Below are 18,696 nucleotides of genomic sequence, written 5' to 3' on the forward strand. Positions count from 1 at the left end.
GGAATACGGCACGATGATCGGAATAGGACTGTGTGAGTCTATCCAATCACAACCCCCGAATCACAACCCCCGAATTCCCCCACGTGTCTATCAGAATAGCAATATATACCATGATGACAGCAATATAGGCGAGCACGAAACACACTTATCATGACGACAGCAATATACAAGCAAGCATTTGCTCGTTCGTTCGTTATTTCTTTCGTTCGTACGTTTGTTGTATTTTTTCGGGGGTGGGGGTGGGTATCAAGAATTATGTGTAGCTAATAGCTCCAAATAATTTTGTACGACTATTGTTCCGACAGAGATATCTGTCTGTGTGTAAGTTTGTCAATTATTTGGTTTTGTGCTCATGCAAGATTGTTTATTTGATTTTCTGTTCAGAGGGATTTTTGAACTCGTTCTCTTATTTTCGGGAAGGGGGGGGGGGGGGGTGGGGGCGTTTTTGTTTGGTTAGTATTGTGTATGTCAATGTATGTGGGGGTGGTTATGATGTCTTTGTCACGGTCAGAAAATATACCGTCACGCTCATAAGATATACAAAAAATTTAAGTTTTGAGAAAAACCGCTAAAACAAATTTTGGTTTCTGAACAATCTGCCAATCTCATGTTCGGTATAAGTTTCAAACTGCCTATCTCGAGCGGTTGACAGAAGTATACCCGTGGGATAAAGAGCTGACAGCAACATGTTCACTGATTCAGCACAACTGCATAACAACCCCGAAAAAAAGCTTGTGCATAGTACATTCACATTCTCCAAACAAGTCTTTATGTATCAAATCGGAAAAAATGCCTAACTCAGAAATTAGAACGGCAGTTTTGCTCACGAAACCGTGTTTATACTCTCTAACACATGATATGTATCCTGCCAGTAGCTGCCCCTGTAGTCTCACTGCAGAAATGCCTTACACTGAGTTAAAGGCACAGTAAGCCTCCCGTAAACCATCACAGAGCTCCCCGAGCGTCTAAATACAGTACAAGCATACTTCCATTTGAACGCTCACCGAACGGGAACATCCTGGCTGCTTTCTGTCGAGCGTGAGACATTTTCAAAGAATTTATTTTCGTAGACTTGTTCCGTTAACAACAACGGCGCCTCGTTTTTGCGCTAGACCTAACTTTTAAAATCTAAATAATAAATTGACAGCTTGTTACACAAACATTTTTTAATCATAAAAGAATTCGTTTTTCATCAAGACAAGATCAGAACAATTCGAAGTTGTGAAAGTTTAAAAAAAAGAAAAGCCCGGAAGCAGGGTCACGCAAGGGTCGTAGCAGACGACGGCCGGTTTATCAGTGCAAATCGCCGTTCCTCTCAACAGTCAAAAGCCATCGCTAGAGTTCTTGTGAACCACAGCCGTTGTTTCGTGCATAAAAAAAAACACACGTGCTATTGTAGATAAGCTCACGTCGAGTCGCATTCAAATGACTAACTATGACGACTGCATTGTGAAAAGGGAAAACTGGATCACACGGGTTCACGATGGCTCAGGGGTAAGATAAACCACGCAAAAATAAATTCTTTGAAAATTGTTCGCTCTTTACGGAGGGCACCTAGGATGTTCTCAATTGGTGAGTGTTTAAATGAAATGGTGTTTTTACTGTGTGTAAAAGCCTGACCGTATCTGTGATGGTTTACGGGAGGCTTACTCTGCCTTTAAGTCATTTTCTTCTGAGCGTGACGATACGTACATGAATTTACACAAATAAGTCAACACCGACCAAGGGCATGTTACACTCCCCTCAAGAAGAATATTCCTTTCCCAATACAGTCATAGAGACATAGTGCTTGCTGCCGCGCGAACCGAGAACATTTTCCCTCTTTATCTTTGCTGCGCTGGCCACAAAACCCCTCCGCGCGTAGGTGTTTCCAGACATATCCTACGAAGGGTGGATAAAAACAGTTGGATTTCGCGTGCTTACAAAGACTGCATGCATTGGCTTGTGTACAGGCTGATATCAGACACAGATTGCCTTCAGCACCTTCAGGCTCTAGGCAAGCAAAGCCAAACAGACACGGAGCCACCTCTTTTCGTATGAAGCACTGCTCCTCTCATTCACTCACAACATACCGCTCGCTCAGTTCTCTACCTACTAGCACCAAAGATCTTCTACTGCTACGCTGCAACGTGCGTCTTAGCGCCAACCTTGCAGGTGGGTAAGCAAAACAAGCAATCGTGTGTGTATTTGCACTGAGCATCTCGTCTTTGGCACCACCTCACTAGGCCGGGGAGATAGAATACAACAGGGAATCATTTTCTCTCGAGGCCGAAAGAGACAGAAGAGAGAAGGAACAGAGAGTTTCTGAGATTCTCTCACAACTGGGGAGAGACGGAGGGAGAGAGAGAGAGAGAGAGAGGTGTGAGAAGGAGACGGAGAGAGAGAGAGAGAGAGAGAGAGAGTGGTGAGAAGGAGTAGTAATTAAGAGTATGACATACTCTCACGTGAAAGAAGAAAGAAGGAAAAGCAAGTTCATGATATTCTCGCACTAGGGGAGCGAACATTAGGTAAAGAGTCAAACAAAGAACAGCCGCGCACTTTTCTGAACTCATCACGGTGTGCGAACGCAACAGGTGTAAGGAATTATCACGCAGTCAGCAGTATGTAAAACGCCCTGCAACGCTGATTCCAAACGCAATTAATGCGCCAGGTGTGACGGTGAGTGGTGCGGGGAACATCAGTGTCCCAAAACGGAAGGCGAGTTATTGATTCGGACGGAATTTGTGGAAACTGTGACAATAATTATAGGCTGAAGGAACGACTGCTGAGGCTGTGTGGTGCAGTCGTGAGATATTTGTGTTTGTATTTCAAGTGTTTACTACTGCTGTTGCCAGGTGTTTTCCTGAGTCGCGGCGGATTTGAGTATTTTGCTGCCGGTGTCACGATTTGAGATTGGCCCCCGTGTGGTCACATTATGATTTTGATATATGTACTCGAGACTAAAATGTTGTTTCCTGGTAAAATTACAGAAGTCAAATTATTTAAGGACGAAAAGCATGTCAGTTTCTTGCATGTGAAGAAAATTCGTGGTGAAATTAAATAGATTTCACCCCAATATTCGATTTCTTCGAAAACATATACCGAGTGGTTTACGTCCCTTGAATGAGAAGGGAATATTTTAGGCTGAATCAAATTTTTAAGTTTAAAAAAAAATTGTTGGACAAATTTGGCCCCATGAATGTAAGGTACCGAAGGTCGCTCATCAGTACTATCGAAGGGTGTTTTTTTGTTCAGTGTGGAGTCAGTTTATACAAGATCAACGAGGCCGAGAATCGTAATATATGTATAACCACGGACCAATCTCAAATCGCCACACCGGCTGTTGGAATGCCGTGCATTTAACAAGTAGTTGTTGCTGCTCAAACCTGAAGCTCACGCCCAACATCACACAGAGCATCGCGTAGACGCGTCCCATCGGAAGAATTACTGCAGAGACATTTCCCATTCAGAAACAACATTCTACAAAACTTTATAGTTTTTGTTCACGTCTGAGCTAGTGTAACTGAATCAAACACCGCCGATCATGTGATGTCACACGTCGGTTCCTATAGTAACTGTTCTGGATAATAAAAAAAAAGTCTGTTGAGTGTTTTGTTTACTGCTCATCGTCACAGGAGTCAATCAATCAAATCAAATTCACTTTATTATCATCTCAATCTGAGAAATTACATTGGTGGTCACTGGTGCATGAAATGAAGACAATCGGACGACTAAACAGGACGATCGTAGAGGCTGGAATCTTCTTCAGGACGATCAAGTTGTGGCAGGATCTGTGTAGACGTTTAAATCTCATCTCCACCCACAGTCTAGGACTTATTTATATGCGCTCCTCCCTTCCGTTGATCAAATGCCAGAAGTGGTTTTTCAACGTATTGTCACAGATACAGATACAGATAAACCATAACATTGAAATAAATGTACGATTCTTGTATAACCAACAGGGAGACGTAGAAGCCAACACCCGACATTTGGACAGGTGTTCCTGGTGGCCTGAGTGTGTGCACATAAGTAGACAAGATGGCGAACGACAGAAGTTCCAGCGGAGGGGCACCAACCACCACCATCGAAACTCTGGTTGTGGTCAGACCTATAAAGGTGAGACTAATTATGGGCGTATGTAATCCATCGTATATAAATCAATTCATGTCCAACATAGGCAACTAGCCCCATATTAAAAGGCCAAAAAAAATAATAGGTGTGGTTACGGTAACATAGCCAAAAAAAAATAGGGTAGGTAGGTAGGCAATCACTTTTTTTTTTTACTTTGTTTTCTAATGTGTACAAATTAAACCTACTTGACAGGGAAATAAGTGTGCGACTCGGGCGCTTTCGCTTTCATTGCGTTTTTTGCACTCGTTTTCTTTTTTTTCTTTTTTTTGACAAATGTAATAAAAAGTTATAGGATCGGCCCCTAAAAATAGGGTAGGTCGGGTTACCGTAACCACACCTATTTTTTTTTAGGCCTAACGTTCGTTTCGTTCGGGTAAGTAAGTGAGGAAACTGCGGAGAATCTATACATTCATTCTCATTGGACCTCGTTATCACTAATCCACCCCTCCCACCTCACTTTCAGTTATTCTTTGTTTCTTGTTCTATTTATTTTAATGGTGTCACTCATTCAGAGGCAATAAAAGCCCAGTGCCGGGAAGACGTACGCGTAACAAGAACAAAGACAAACACAAGAAAAGGAAGAAGAACAAGAACAGAAACAAGAGGAAGAAGAAGATTCTCGACATTATACTGCTCCTCATTCACAAATGAATGTGTCACTGAATATGTTATTGTTCTTCGGCCTGTAAAGGTCGGAATACTGGGAATTGATGATCAGAATGTGTAGAATCTTCTTCTTCCTCTCATTTCTGTTCTTGTTCTTCTTCCTCTTCCTGTCCTTTTCCTTGTTCGTCTACCACTGGGTCTTAATTTGTTCTTCTGAACGACTATGGCTCTTTTACCGTTAGATAAATTAGGTCATCTTTGAGTAGCCCACCAAAGCACAAGAGGTTATGCATCGATGAACGAACTATTTATGGACATTGTTGTGGCACTTTCCCCCCTCTTACGGACTTACACTCGTACACCGGCGAAACCACACTGACACGGGAATGCACGCACACACACTGACATCTATAGACGCGTACACTGCGGCAGACTGCACGCTGGTAGGGTTTGGGTTATACACACACCGTCGCACACACACACACACACACACACACCATACAACTGTTCTCTCTCTCCCTCCCTCTATCTCTCTCTCCCTCCCTCTCCCTCTCTCTCTCTCTCTCTCACACACACACACATACACTCACACACACACACACACACACACACTCACACACACATACCATTACATACAACTGTTCTCTCTCTCTCTCTCTCCCTCTCTCTTTCTCCCCCAAACCTCTCACAAACACAGCACGCACAAAAGAAGAAATGCAAAAATGGCCATGACATTCCTAGAATCGTGTGCCTGTTGTGTGGTGAAGATATCTTGCGCTGGCACCCACCTCCAGCTGTGTTAACGGTGTGAGTGACAGGCCTATGTATATATATATATCTACAGCGAGTCAGTTGGGGGAACACACCACCGACTCACAACAGACAAACACGCGCCGCATACACATCTGTTACTTATTTCTCCGGTTGCTATGGCGACTGAAAGTGGCACGCTCGAGGAGCTACGATGCTGAATTATTACGATGCTTGACTCTTGCTTCTTTGCTTGTAAATTGCACTCAGTTTCACTCATCTTCAGCTTTTTCTTCAGAGAGAATTCTGGGCATGTAAATACAAACTATAACAGAAGAAAAAGACAGCTATATTAAAAATTGACTACATTAATAATGATTGTACTAGTGCTATCGACCAGATAACGTAATAAAGTGATGACGGAATAGGAGATTAGACACTTTTAGAATGTGACACTCACACTTTTATCCTTCATACCTGAGAGAGACACTCGTGAGATAATAATCGCTCGTTGTTTTTCAAATAGTGAACAGCTCGCTTTCGCTCGCAGTTCAATTTTAAAAAAACAAAAAAACTCGTGTAAATCTGGTACGACACAGCAAACCATGTAGTATTCTCTATTTTCAAATACGACTGAAATGCTAGGTACCACTTCTATGTCCTCCCGATACTAAAAACCTTAGTTGTGCAAACTTGATGCACATTTCTGTGTGTACGTGCAGGGACTGATGTTTCTAGGATTTATTTTCTCTTACCTAATTTGCCGAAATTGTCATACTGGAGATTTTTGGAAGTTTAAGGCAGACCTTATTGTCGACCTTTTCCAAAATTCAAACGAAAGTTCTGCACTGCAGCCGAAATGACACGAAAGCTTTCAGCTATTTGAAATAAGAATCGGCACTGTGACGATTTCCGACGCCAAAATATATCCCTTCTACTGGGAGTGTATGCACGGAGATAAAGACTATATCGAATCGAAGAATATTAATGTCCTACAGGCACAAAGTTACGCCTCTTATTCAGGACTAGCCTGAAGGATATTATATGATAAAAGACTTTATCTCTGTGAGTGTATGTTAAATAAGCTCATTACGTTGCACGCACGTACATCGGTTTTTGCTTTTGGCTTTGCACGCAGGAAGTGGGGCAACGGGCTTGTGGGATCTTTTCATGTTGTGATGATGAATCGATGAAAGAAACATGCAAAACATGTGACAGGTGGTAACACTGAAGAGGCAACAGGCGCTTGAAAAAAAAGGCTTTATTACTTAAGCGGCCTGTTGTAATTAAACGTTGCTTTTGTAATCTACTTATCTCTCTCTCTCTCTCTCTCTCTCTCTCTCTCTCTCTCTCTCTCTCTCTCTCTCTCTCTCTCTCTCTCTCTCTCTCTCTCTCTCTCTCTCTCTCTCTCTCTCTCTCTCTCTTTCTCTCAGTCTCGCTCTCCCTGTCTCTCTTTTTAACACACACACACACACACACACACACACACACACACACACACACACACACACAAACAAACACACACACACACACACACACACACACACTAACAAACACAAACACACACACATATATATATACTAGAGGAATACCCGGCTTCGCCGGGGTGAATCGCGAGACAGAGACAGACAGCGTGGCGGTTCACCACAATCACCTTTGAAGGCGAAGTCCTGTCAAACGGGATTGAGAATTTTAGAGCTTATTTCTTAGCCCTATATTATCTGTTGTGGCTTCTCAAATGCCAGAACATACAGACAGACAAAAGCCGCTAGACACCATCACAAACAGAACTCTTAAATCCACAGGTGTTGCCCACACACACACACAAACACACACACACACACAGAGAAGCCGTATATATATATATATGTATATCTATATCTATAAATATAGAGATAGGTGACAGTGTATTTTTCGCGTGGCTATAAATTGATTGGACCTTTTCACTTTGACAGTAAGAACAACTTACGGGTGCAAGGGAAGCGTTCCGGACAGCGCAGTGACATTCTAAAAATAGTAACGTAAAAACGGGAATATGGATTGAAGCCACACGAAGGAAGGGAGATAAACGCAAAACACTGGAGAAGATAAGGAAGAGTTACTGGGAATGGTGAAATGAACAGAAAAACCAAAATCGGTTCAGCGCTGCGCGCTGAAAGCACGTGTTGAAATATCTCATCGATGATATTGTGTCCGGGGTGTAGCTGAATACGGTGTCCAAATTTGAAAAAGATCCACCGAGAACTTTGGCTTTGATGTGTCGGTATGGGGGCCCGGGTAGCTCAGGTGGAACCAAAATCGGTTCAGCGCTGCGCGCTGAGAGCACGTGTTGAAATATCTCATCGATGAGGTTGTGTCCGGGGTCTCTCTGAATAAGCCCACCAAATTTGAAGCAGATCCATCGAGAACTTTGGCCGTGCATGGCGAATACACACATACACACACACACACACAGACAGACAGACAGACAGACAGACACAAGTCGTATATATATATATAGATACCACTATCTCACGTCACGTGGCCACAAGACGCACACAGTTCAATTTAGTTGGGTACGTAATAACGATATCACACACCAAGAACGCTTTAGCTGTACACAAATTAGAGTTTGGAGGGTTTAACATTATTCCAGGCACAGAGGAGTAGTCAGCGGAGACGATGATTCCCAGCACATGGCGCCTCGACCTACCGTCCTTCAAAATACTGACAAGAACACGTCTTTGACGGCTTACTAGCGCCAAAACCACATAATTTAAATTTTCAAGTCAAAATTACAGTTATGTGGTGAAAATTATCAATGTTCACACGAAAATTAGAATTATTTTTGAAAAATTACTACTTTTCTTCCCAATAAAAGTTATAACGATTAACTTTCAGTTCTGGCTCAAGTATTCCGTCTGGGAGTGAGCAAGAACTGAACATTATTAATTTTCGCGTGAAAATTTTAATGATCAAAGGATCATGCCTAAAAGTCAAGTGATAATGACTAATTATCAGGTGTTTGTGTTTTATTATGGTTTTAGCGCTAGTAAGCCGAGGACAAAACTGAAAAGTAGTAATTAATAATGTCAGTGAATTACACAGAACACGTGTTAGTTAATCATATTCACGTGATATTGGTAACCTCAGGTCAGTTTTGGCGCTAAAACGCCGTCATACACGTCGGCATTCATTTTGCTAGCTCCCCTATTCGAGTTCTTCAATTGTGTCGGGGGGGTTTGATATGCTAACCCTATACGTACTTAACAGCACCTGAAGCATATGCCGATGATGAATCCGGACTCTGGTTCCGCTTAAAATTCACTGAGGTCGGTTCAATAATTAACATTCATGTAGTCAATCACCCTGGCATAGTTACGGCATAGTTCTAGTTTATCATTGCAGGCAGTGTGCCTCAGTTGATAGTACGGTGAATGTTTCGTAGCTTCTTGAAGGACAAATTTGCCCCTCCCCACCCCCCCCCCCCCCCACCCCCTCCAAAAAAAAAACCTTATCCAAAATGGTTCAAGTTAAACTTTTGTTATCGAATGCTTGCCATCAACATCGACGTTTCTGCGGATTCCACTCCTCTGAGCCCAACGTGGCACGATAAATTATCAAACTGATCATCAGGCAATGTGTTGTTGATTAAAGAATGTTGTTGTCACAGGTGATAGCAGTAATATTGGCGGCGCTGGCCATGTTACTGATGATACTGTCGGTTGCTGCGACCACGTGGCTGGAAGCCAACAGGGTGACGGAGGGATTGTGGGAGAAGTGTCGCTACAGACTTGAAGAGGAAGACATGGTGGATTGCGAGATTAACCCTTCTAGAGGTCAGTTTTGTAGTTGCAAATATGTTCTCAGAAGATCGTTTTCTTCTGTTTAATCAAGTTGATTGTTTGTTTGTTTGTTTTTCTGTGTGTCCGTGTGTGTGTGTGTGTCTGCTTATGTGGCTGTGAACGTTGAGGTGTGCGATTCATGTACAGTGTGCTTGAGTACATGAGTGTGTTCGTGCAAATGCACACGTGCGTACGTGTGTGCGCGGGCGCGTGTGTGTGTGTGTGCCTGTGTGTGTGTGTGTGTGTATGTGTGTGTGTGTGTCAGTGTGCGCGCGCGTGCGTGTGTGTGTGTGTTTGTTGGTCTGTGTGTCACGTGTGTGTTGTGTGTGTGGTTGTGTGTGTGTGTGTGTGTGTGTGTGTCTGTCTGTCTGTCTGTCTGTCTGTCTGTCTGTATGTCTGTCTGTCTGTTATGACAGTGTGTGTGTGTGTTATACCCGTGTTACAGAAATGTGTCTTTTTGTCTCTATTTCCAATCTCAATATTTTGTCAATGACAATATGGATTCTCTCTCTCTCTCTCTCTCTCTCTCTCTCTCTCTCTCTCTCTCTCTCTCTCTCTCTCTCTCTCTCTCTCTCTCTCTCTCTCTCTCTCTCTCTCTCTCTCTCTCTCTCTCTCTCTCTCTCTTTCACCCTCTATATTGATTGGCATCGATTCAGAGTCAGCATTTCAATCCTTAAAGTTTTGAAGTTTGTGAAAACATTTGGAGACTCTGTCAAAATCAAAAGCAAAATCGATAATCTATGTTCTCTTCTTTTCTCGTTATTTCAGCGAGTGGTAAGTGTGGTGAGATGAGTATGTGATCAGGTAACATCAGCAGTTGGTTTTTTTATTTTTTGTTTTTGTTTTTTTGTAGAAAGGATCGTTGTTTTTATGAAGTTATCCTCAGTACACCTAGTCACATTGAGTTTTTTCCCCTGTCTTTTCGACCTTTTTCCGACTTTGTTTTACTTGGAATCCAAACACGCAAGCGTTGAGTCGCACGAAGATACCTTCCTCTTCTTGTGTACTGACACCATCTAGAAAATCAACTCACGTATGATCGTTTCCAAGCTACCTGGGGTAAGAATTATTCCAATTAAACATATATGCCAAAAATCTGTGGACGGTTGAAGGTTTTTTTCTGAATTATTTCCGTAATTGACATCTTCGTCAACCTACAACAATTAATTCAGCATCCATCCCATTCTGCCCTGAAGGCAACCTCGACCATATTTTTTTAATTTTTTTTTTTTTACTATCTCTCCCCAGCGCTTGAAGGAGAAATTTGGTTCTAACCCACAAAAACAATAGCGCATTGAACAAGATCTGAAACTTTTTGATACCCGCTTACCCTCACCACTCTTATATATCCTACCCGTCACCCTCCCTTCGTCCTCACTTTCATTAGCCTTGTACCATATTATATATTACATGACGCTAATAGAACATTCCCTGTGAGGACGTGAAGCCCCCCCCCCCCTCCCCCAATCTACCCACCCCCACCCCACCCAATTCCTGTGTAGACCTATCTGAGGCATCAGACAGATCCGTCCAAACGGGCAGGAAAGTATCTTTGATAATAGTGAGAACTTTGTTTTTTTAAAGATGAGGATAAGAATAATGATAAGATTTCATATAGTCCTGTGAAGCCACCCTCATGGACATTCGGGCTGCTTTCACACTGGGGAAAGCTAGTTGCCATACATTTCAGCGCTACCCATTTTTTCAGTGGTTTTTTTCCTGCATGCGTGTATTCGTGCTTCCGAGCCCTGAGATTTTCGCTGTGAACTTGAGTTATTTATCGTGCGCATGCGTGCACACGGGGTTGTTCTGAAACCGAGGAGAGTCTGCACAAAGTTGACCCTGGGAAATACATTCTTCGCCGAACGTTGGGATTAAACCCAAACCAATAGCAATAACTGGTTTTGAAGACATTCCTTTTTTTCTGTTTCCTAATTTTTGCTGTCCGTAGTATTTGCTTAGTTTTATTTTTGTTGTTGATTACTTGCACACGTTAGTTGCTGTTTGCACAAATGATGCATGTGCTCATACGCTTTCTGTTATTGTTTTTGTTGCCGTCGTGTTTTGAAAGAAAACAATTTGGTTTTATCTCCTTTATTTTGTTTATTCGTTGTTGCAAAGCAAAAGGCGCTTCTACTTCTTGTCGCTTTTTTCCTCTTTTCGTTATTAGCTGTCGTTTGTGTTGGTTTGTTGTTGTTGTTGTTGTTGTTGTTGCTTTTTCTTCTGTGGTTGAAGTATTCTGTGTGCTCTTTGGTTATATGGCTTTAGTGCGCTTCACTGTTCACGGTTTCATATTCTGTAATTGTAACGCACGAATGTTGTCCTGCATTAAACTAGAGTTATCATAACTTCAGAAGGATGTGGCTTTGGTTTCTTTATAGCCCAAAGTATGTAATGCTTGAAGCTTTTTAATTTAAAACTTTGCTCCTTTATTATGATTCAATGTTTAAAGTTGTAATGTTTTAATGCAGTTGTTTGCAATATATATGCCTCTGCCTCTGTCTCTCTGCATGAATGCGAAAGAGAAAAGTGCAGTTAATCCGAGAAGGTTTATTTGCTTTTTTTCTGTTCTTTGCCCAAAGTAGGCATGTTAGAGCTGGAAGCAGGCGTATGCATGAGGTAAACTATCTAGTGCACCGCCTGTCTGCAAGGATGCATAGCAATATGTAAACTTGAATCATGGGGATGCGTTATCTTACCTCATGTATTTTCAAGAAAACTAGGGCTTCGACCTACAAAAGCAGATGCGTGTGTTGTGTCTAAGGTTTGAAATTACCTAATTCGTAAAATTTGCCTGATTTAGAAAATAAGGAGAGAGCCGACTTGTTCATGGAATAGACAACAATTGTGTTTTCCTAAACTGCAAAATTACTTACTAATTGTGCGCATCGCACTCATTGAACATCTTCAGTTGAGTGACCTTTTGTGTGAAATAGGCAATGATCCAAAAACAAACATTTAAATACAGGGCTGAAACAAAAATAACAACAAACAGTTAAGATTGCCTCACTCGCTTGTGTCTTCACTGCAAGCTGCTGAACATTTTGTCACGATAAGTGTTGTGTAATTAGTGTGTGTCTGTGCAATTAAATGACAGCTGGGTCGATATATCTGTGAACGTAACGTTTTGTTTTGTCAATAATTAAACGTTCCAACAACATACCTTTCTTGTTTTTTTAATTTTAAATAGCCAATGTTTTCAAGTTACGGATCAAACACTTTTCGTGTGTATCCTTGCTGATTATATAATGTCAAAGTTGTAAAACTACAACGTTCCTTGAGGTGTGGCGACGTTGCAGTGAAACTCGTTGATTGCAGAGGGTACGGGCACTTTTACTTTTTTGTTTAGGCTGCCTGTTTCCACTAAAACAAAATGTCCAGGTCGTTTCACATGTTTTGGCGCTGTCCATTTCACGAGACAGAAGAACAATGACGACTGTGCGTGAGAGCAATAAATAAAAAGACTAAAAATACTGTACTTTTTCCTTGTAAAAAATAAATAAGTGGGGGGAAAAACACACACAAAAAACAGTAATATATATGTATATTTATGTATATTACTGGTTTTTTTGTGTGTCCCCCCCCCCCCCCCCCCACTTATTTATTTAATATGTAGATTAAAAAACAACAACGACTCATTCTCGAAGCATTACAGAAACGTACGCTTTGTTTTCAGTTGCTCACTGTTTTATTTTATTTGAACAGCGTTCCGAATTTCACACTGGAAACATGATGACCAAAAGGCAGGAATGTTTCTTGTTCACTTCTCAGTAAACCGTGGGATTAATAACCAAAAAATAAAAATAAAATAAAAAAAATAAAAATACTGTACTCGCGTGTTTACGAAGAATACAAACAAGTAAGGGCGACGTCTCAACCCCAGGGTCTTCTTTAAGAATTAAGAAATTCTACATTTAGGCACGACATACGCACGCTTAGGTAGGACGAATTCCTCTTTGTTGTTCACTGAAAGCTAACCCAGCCTTGTGTTTTAATTTACAGACTGGCTGCAGGCCTGTCGGGGACTTTGCATGGTCGCCATGATCCTCACCTTCGTCGGTATTGTCGTCACTTCCGTCGGCCTGCGCAGTAGCGACTACCGGAGCAAGTACCGCTACTACGTCGCGGGAATGGTCATCTGGTTTTGTGCAGGTGAGCCTTTTGCGCCGAAACTCAAACATGATGCTGTTCGTCGGTAGGCTTGGAGACTATGCTTGTATTATCTAGCAGTGTTTTAAGTGGCTTTGACTGTCATTAAAAACGGTGTAATCTCGACCCATCAGTCCAAGTAGTACCTTAACAACCGTCTTTCGTGCGTACTTGATCATGTATACAGGGTGTCTTAAAAAAAAGTACCCGATTTTCTTTCAATACTACAGACAAGTCAGTAACTGTATTGAAATCATTTTTGCGTGATGTTGTAGTCAGTTCATTGAAGTTTTGTCCCCAGTTCACAGCTTTCAGTTGAGATCGTCTGTTTCTTCACACCACGTGATCAATATAGCCACCCTGTTTTCCAATAACAGACTGCATCCTCATTGCCATATTGTTCATTACATTGGGGAATGTTTCCTGTGGGATGTTCTTGATTTCTCTGAGAATGTGGTGGGGCTCCATCCTGTTGGAACCACTGTGTTGTCATTTGGATTTCATTGTCCTTTCTCTTAATTTTTCCATTTCTCGGAACTGATGTTTCAATGTCTTTTGGGGTACTTTTTTTTTAGACACCCTATTGGTGAGGAATATGAAATCCTGGTCTTGGAATCGGATAAAGGATATTAAAATATGCGGAAGTCAAAAAGAGACAATAGGATACAAATCGAAGAGAAGAAGGCAAAAATGCGTTCATTGTGTTTTCGATCATTTTGCGCAGTCACAGCTTTCGAACTAAAAAGTATTTTCGAAAGGCACTTAGAGGCATTTGCAATGTTCATTCAATACTCATCATGTTCATCACCATGTGTTTGTTCTGGATTTACACAGGGCAACAGTATGCTTCGGCTAAAAAACCATACCCCACATCCCAAGCCTGGCTGCTTTCTTCGTTAAGTGAGAATTTCTTGTTGAATTAATTTGGTATGTGACACCTACATCAATCTGCGAGATTAAATCAACCAGACAAATTCCCGCTCTGCCCAGAATGCAGCCAAGTTATTGCCTTTTTTGTGTGAAATGTGACACCTACATCAATCTGCGAGATTAAATCAACAAGACAAATTCCCGCTCTGCCCAGAATACAGCGAAGCTATTGCCTTTTTTGTGTAATGTGTCGTAGTGAGAGGATGGTCATATTGTAGGTGAAAGCCAGACACACATTGACTGAACCTGTGTAACTCAGGGTTGTGGCTGGAATGTATTTCAGCAAATTTGCTAAAATGACATTGCAGAAGTAGCCTTAAAAGTTTAGGTAATTTCCGGAAGTTTAATGCGGTACTTGGCGTCACCTTCCCCTCATAGTGAAAACGTTCGGTAGCTTTGTAGACATGAGGGTAACGTTTTGGACGATTTGAAATAAGTTTCGCCGTTTCGCCGACTGCTTACCTCAAACGACATCCCAGGACTAAGGGAGCACCTGTACAATAAGTCAGGAAAACCCATATGCGCACGAGCATAAATATATATATCTGTTGTGTTTGAGAATTCCGAACTGTAGTACTGGTCCAATAGAAGTAACTGTTGTTAATGCACAGTGACCTATCCATTAGAGATCGAGTTACGTTACCTTAGCTGGATTCCAACCACTAATATCAACGATTCCAAAATGATGACACTCCTTGCAAGGAAACAGTAAAGTTCAAAAGCTGTTTGTATCTTATGTTTCCCTTGTGCGTGTCTCAAACAGTAACGTTCAAAGACTGTTCGTATCTTATGTTTCCCTTGTGCAAAGTTGTCCAGAACTCTAGTACTGGTCAAAGCGAAGTAACTGTTGTTAATGCACAGTGACCTATCCATTAGAGATCGAGTTACGTACGTTACCTCAGCTGGATTCCAACCACTAATCTCAACGATTCCAAAATGACGACACACCTTGTAGGCAAACAGTACAGTTCAAAAGCTGTTCGTATCTTATGAATCCCGTGTGCATGTCTCAAACATCTCAATATCCAATCACTACTAGTGTGTGGTATGGATTTGGGCGGACGTGCCTGTCTGAAGTACTTTGGATGTTCTTACTTCGTATGTTTTATTGTTTTTATGTGTATGGTTGTTGTCATATGTTGTTTGGTTGTTTTAAGAGCAGATGAACCACACGTTTTCATCCATTGTTTAATTGTATGGACAATAAATGATCTTATGATTTATGTCTTATGTCTTACTACTATGTTCCTTTCCTGGTTGCAGTGGGAATCCAACTGATCGCTCTCGTTACGTTCCCCATCAAGTTCCTGGACGAGATCACAGACAGGGCTGAGGCACGCTGGCAGTTCGGCTGGGCCTACGGCATCGGCTGGGGAGCCGCCATCTTTGATTTCATCGCGGGCCTTCTGCTCCTGATCGACAAAGGCGCGGAAGAGGTCATCTACAGAGAGGTCACCGTCAAGAACAAAGAAGGCTTCGAAGAGGAGGCCACGGAACCCGTGTGAACTGTTCCTTAACGAGACATCTGATTCTCCTTTCCTGAACGCCTTGTTGTAAGAAAAGACCTCTGCAAAGCGTGAACTGTCCCTTCACGAGGCATCTGTTTTCCCCGTTCTGGTGTCTTGTTCTTGAAGAAGACCTCTGCGAAGCGTCAACTGCCCCTTCACGAGGCATCTGTTTTCCCCGTTCTGGTGTCTTGTTCTTGAAGAAGACCTCTGCGAAGCGTGAACTGCCCCTTCGCGAGGCATCTGTTTTCCCCGTTCTGGTGTCTTGTTCTTGAAGAAGACCTCTGCGAAGTGCGTCCGTGATGTGTTCCCGAAAAGAGCTTGAACCTGTTTGCTGTTCTGACCCGCGTGAAGGAGCCTTACAGAGAAAGCTGAATCATAGCGTTGTTGTGATATATTATATGTGTATAAACACCTTTGGATGGAAGCTGAATCCAGCCGTTCCTGGTATGTGTTGAGGAATCTAAAGGAGAAAGCTGAATCAATGCCTTGTTGTGCTCCGCGTGATAGGACTGTTGTGGAAAAAAACTGAATCCACTTAGGTGTTCCTGATGATACGTGTGAAAAGATCTTTGGGGTAAAGCTGAGTCCCTTCCGCCCCCACTTCTCCCCCAGATATATCCCTGAAAGGTGTGGATAACCTGCCATTAAGTATCTGAGGACCTTTTGGACCCGGGTGAGGGGCATTGTACTCCACAAAGTGCCCATATATGTAATGGTGCTATACGAGGGCTGTTCCATTATTATTTAGAATCCAGGCTCCTGGAAATAAGGCGTTAAATGCAAAATCATACCGTCAAAAAGTCGACTATCGTGAGGCTTGACTAACAAAATGAAGTTCCAGAGTTATGTCGTTTTCATTATATACGACTCGGTAAGATACCGACCGCGCAATGCATGAGATTGCGCCATGAGGCTCAAAACTCGCGATTTCCGAGCCATGAATTACAGTAGCTACAAAATAAGGGTTGAACACAGTGCGACTCTTTACTTTCAGATCTGTTCAGGCATTTACATGGGATAAGACTATCCCTCCATTTTAGACACATATCGGAAACTAGATGAATACCCGCTTCGCCGGGAAGAAGTAGAGCCGAATACCCGGCTTCGCCGGGGACCCGGCTTTGCCGGCGCACCGTACGAAGGAAGGGAGATAAACGCGCAAAACACTGGAAAAGATAAAGAAGAGTTACTGGGAATGGATGTACAGAAAAACCAAAATCGGTTCAGCGCTGCGCGCTGAGAGCACGCACGTGTTCACAATTTTCCACGATTGTGTCCGGGGTCTACCTGAATATGCCCACCAAATTTGAAGCAGATCCATCGAGAACTTTGGTCGTGAATCGTGAACACACAGACAGACAGACAGACAGACAGACACACACAAGCCGTATATAGACATGGATGAACATCCTGGTTGTTTTCTGTGCAGAGTGGGATCTTTTTTATGAATTAATTTCGTAGATTGACACTAGTGGCTTGCATCTAGGCTGTTAATTGTTGGTATTGGCTCAAGTGGAAGGATGGCTCTATTCCCTGAAAAAGCAGTGTTAGCTTTAAGATGATGACCCGAATCGTTTACATTGGAATGATTGTGCGTGAAATGCTCGGCTTACCTTTCCAGAGAATGATGTTCAGTGTGTAAACGCGGGTTAAAAAAGCTGTTTTTTTCTTGTGAACGCGGCCTTAGGAAGCACACGCCGTGTAAATATAGGCGTCACTGTTACTGCCGCCGTTTCAACAACCCCTAAATGTTGTGAAACCTCCATGATGTATTGCTGAGCTTCGCCCTGAAGACAACCATGATTTTAAGCGGGGTAATTACATGTGCAAGTTCGACTACGTGTATAATTATTTTGAAAATTTCATCAATGATGAAATTTGAAGTAATTGTCTTGCAAGGAATCCTGTTAGTAATATATATGTGATACAAATTACTATTAAGATGTAAGTAATTTTGAAATCTATAGAAACGTAATTTATCAAGTAGTACACAGATATTGAAGTTACGGGTGTACCTAAGTACGTTTAAATGTTCAATGTGCTAGTTAAACTGCTTTAGTTGATGAGTTTTTGACGTTCAGATAAAAACGCAAGTTAGATGTAGTTGTACATGTAAGTGACTAGTATTCTGTAGATAAAACAAGCTCGACTGAATTCTAAATGTTTTGCTGTAAATATCTGGAGTGCTCTGTTAGAAAATTCAACTTTACAAGATAATTAGATTTTTCATGTAATCCTTTTTAGAAGACATAAATAAAAGCATTCTGATTTACATACATAAATGTCCCTCGAGTTTAGTTTGCAATGTTGCTGTTAAGAAACCTTGAACATAATATCTATATATAAAGGGACTTTGCACTGTAAATCTCGGTCCCCCTTGAGGAGGGTCTGATGCTCCCAATAGGCTGTCTGTGAAGGGATACTTATTTCTCTCTCTATCTCTGCTAAGAGATTTTAACAAATCTCGGAAGAAAGTCTCTGCTGACTTTCAATTGTTTCTTTCACAATTTCTGATGTTTTATATATATATATATATATATATATATATATATATATATATATATATTCCGGTTGTATATGCATGATGACGTTATCCACATTCTTAAGTTGTGTCCTTCTCTTCTTCTTGCATCATGTGTAACATGTGTTCTTGAATCTCACTGCCATACTCCGGTATCGCTCTTATTAAATGTCCATACGATGCGTACGAGTGCCTGCCTGTCCATCTGTATACCTGCGTGTGTCTGTATGTGTATTTTCAGTGTGTGTGTGTGTGTGTGTGTGTGTGTGTGTGTGTGTGTGTGTGTGTTTGTGTGTGT

At 41.8% G+C, this 18,696-nt stretch overlaps 1 protein-coding gene and 1 long non-coding RNA gene across 4 annotated transcripts in view; one reads left to right on the forward strand and one right to left on the reverse strand.

Annotated features, from left to right (window-relative positions):
* The window catches only part of LOC138978394 (uncharacterized), a 237,124-nt gene that overhangs the window by 202,776 nt on the left and 15,652 nt on the right, over nucleotides 1–18,696 (reverse strand). The window lies entirely within an intron of this gene.
* Nucleotides 2,016–18,696, forward strand: part of LOC138978381 (transmembrane protein 47-like) — a 17,306-nt gene continuing 625 nt past the window's right edge. Inside the window, exons 1-5 of one of the 3 annotated variants that reach the window (XM_070351107.1) lie at nucleotides 2,016–2,154; nucleotides 3,942–4,095; nucleotides 9,119–9,284; nucleotides 13,293–13,442; nucleotides 15,633–18,696. The exon at nucleotides 15,633–18,696 is cut by the window's right edge and continues 625 nt beyond it. In XM_070351107.1, coding sequence (XP_070207208.1) covers nucleotides 4,018–4,095; nucleotides 9,119–9,284; nucleotides 13,293–13,442; nucleotides 15,633–15,874 — 636 coding nt within the window. In that variant the 5' untranslated portion in view covers nucleotides 2,016–2,154; nucleotides 3,942–4,017 and the 3' untranslated portion in view covers nucleotides 15,875–18,696. The other 2 variants (XM_070351108.1, XM_070351110.1) reach the window with 2 other exon arrangements.

Source organism: Littorina saxatilis, linkage group LG10 (genome assembly GCF_037325665.1).
Source record: "Littorina saxatilis isolate snail1 linkage group LG10, US_GU_Lsax_2.0, whole genome shotgun sequence".
NCBI classification, from domain to species: domain Eukaryota; kingdom Metazoa; phylum Mollusca; class Gastropoda; order Littorinimorpha; family Littorinidae; genus Littorina; species Littorina saxatilis.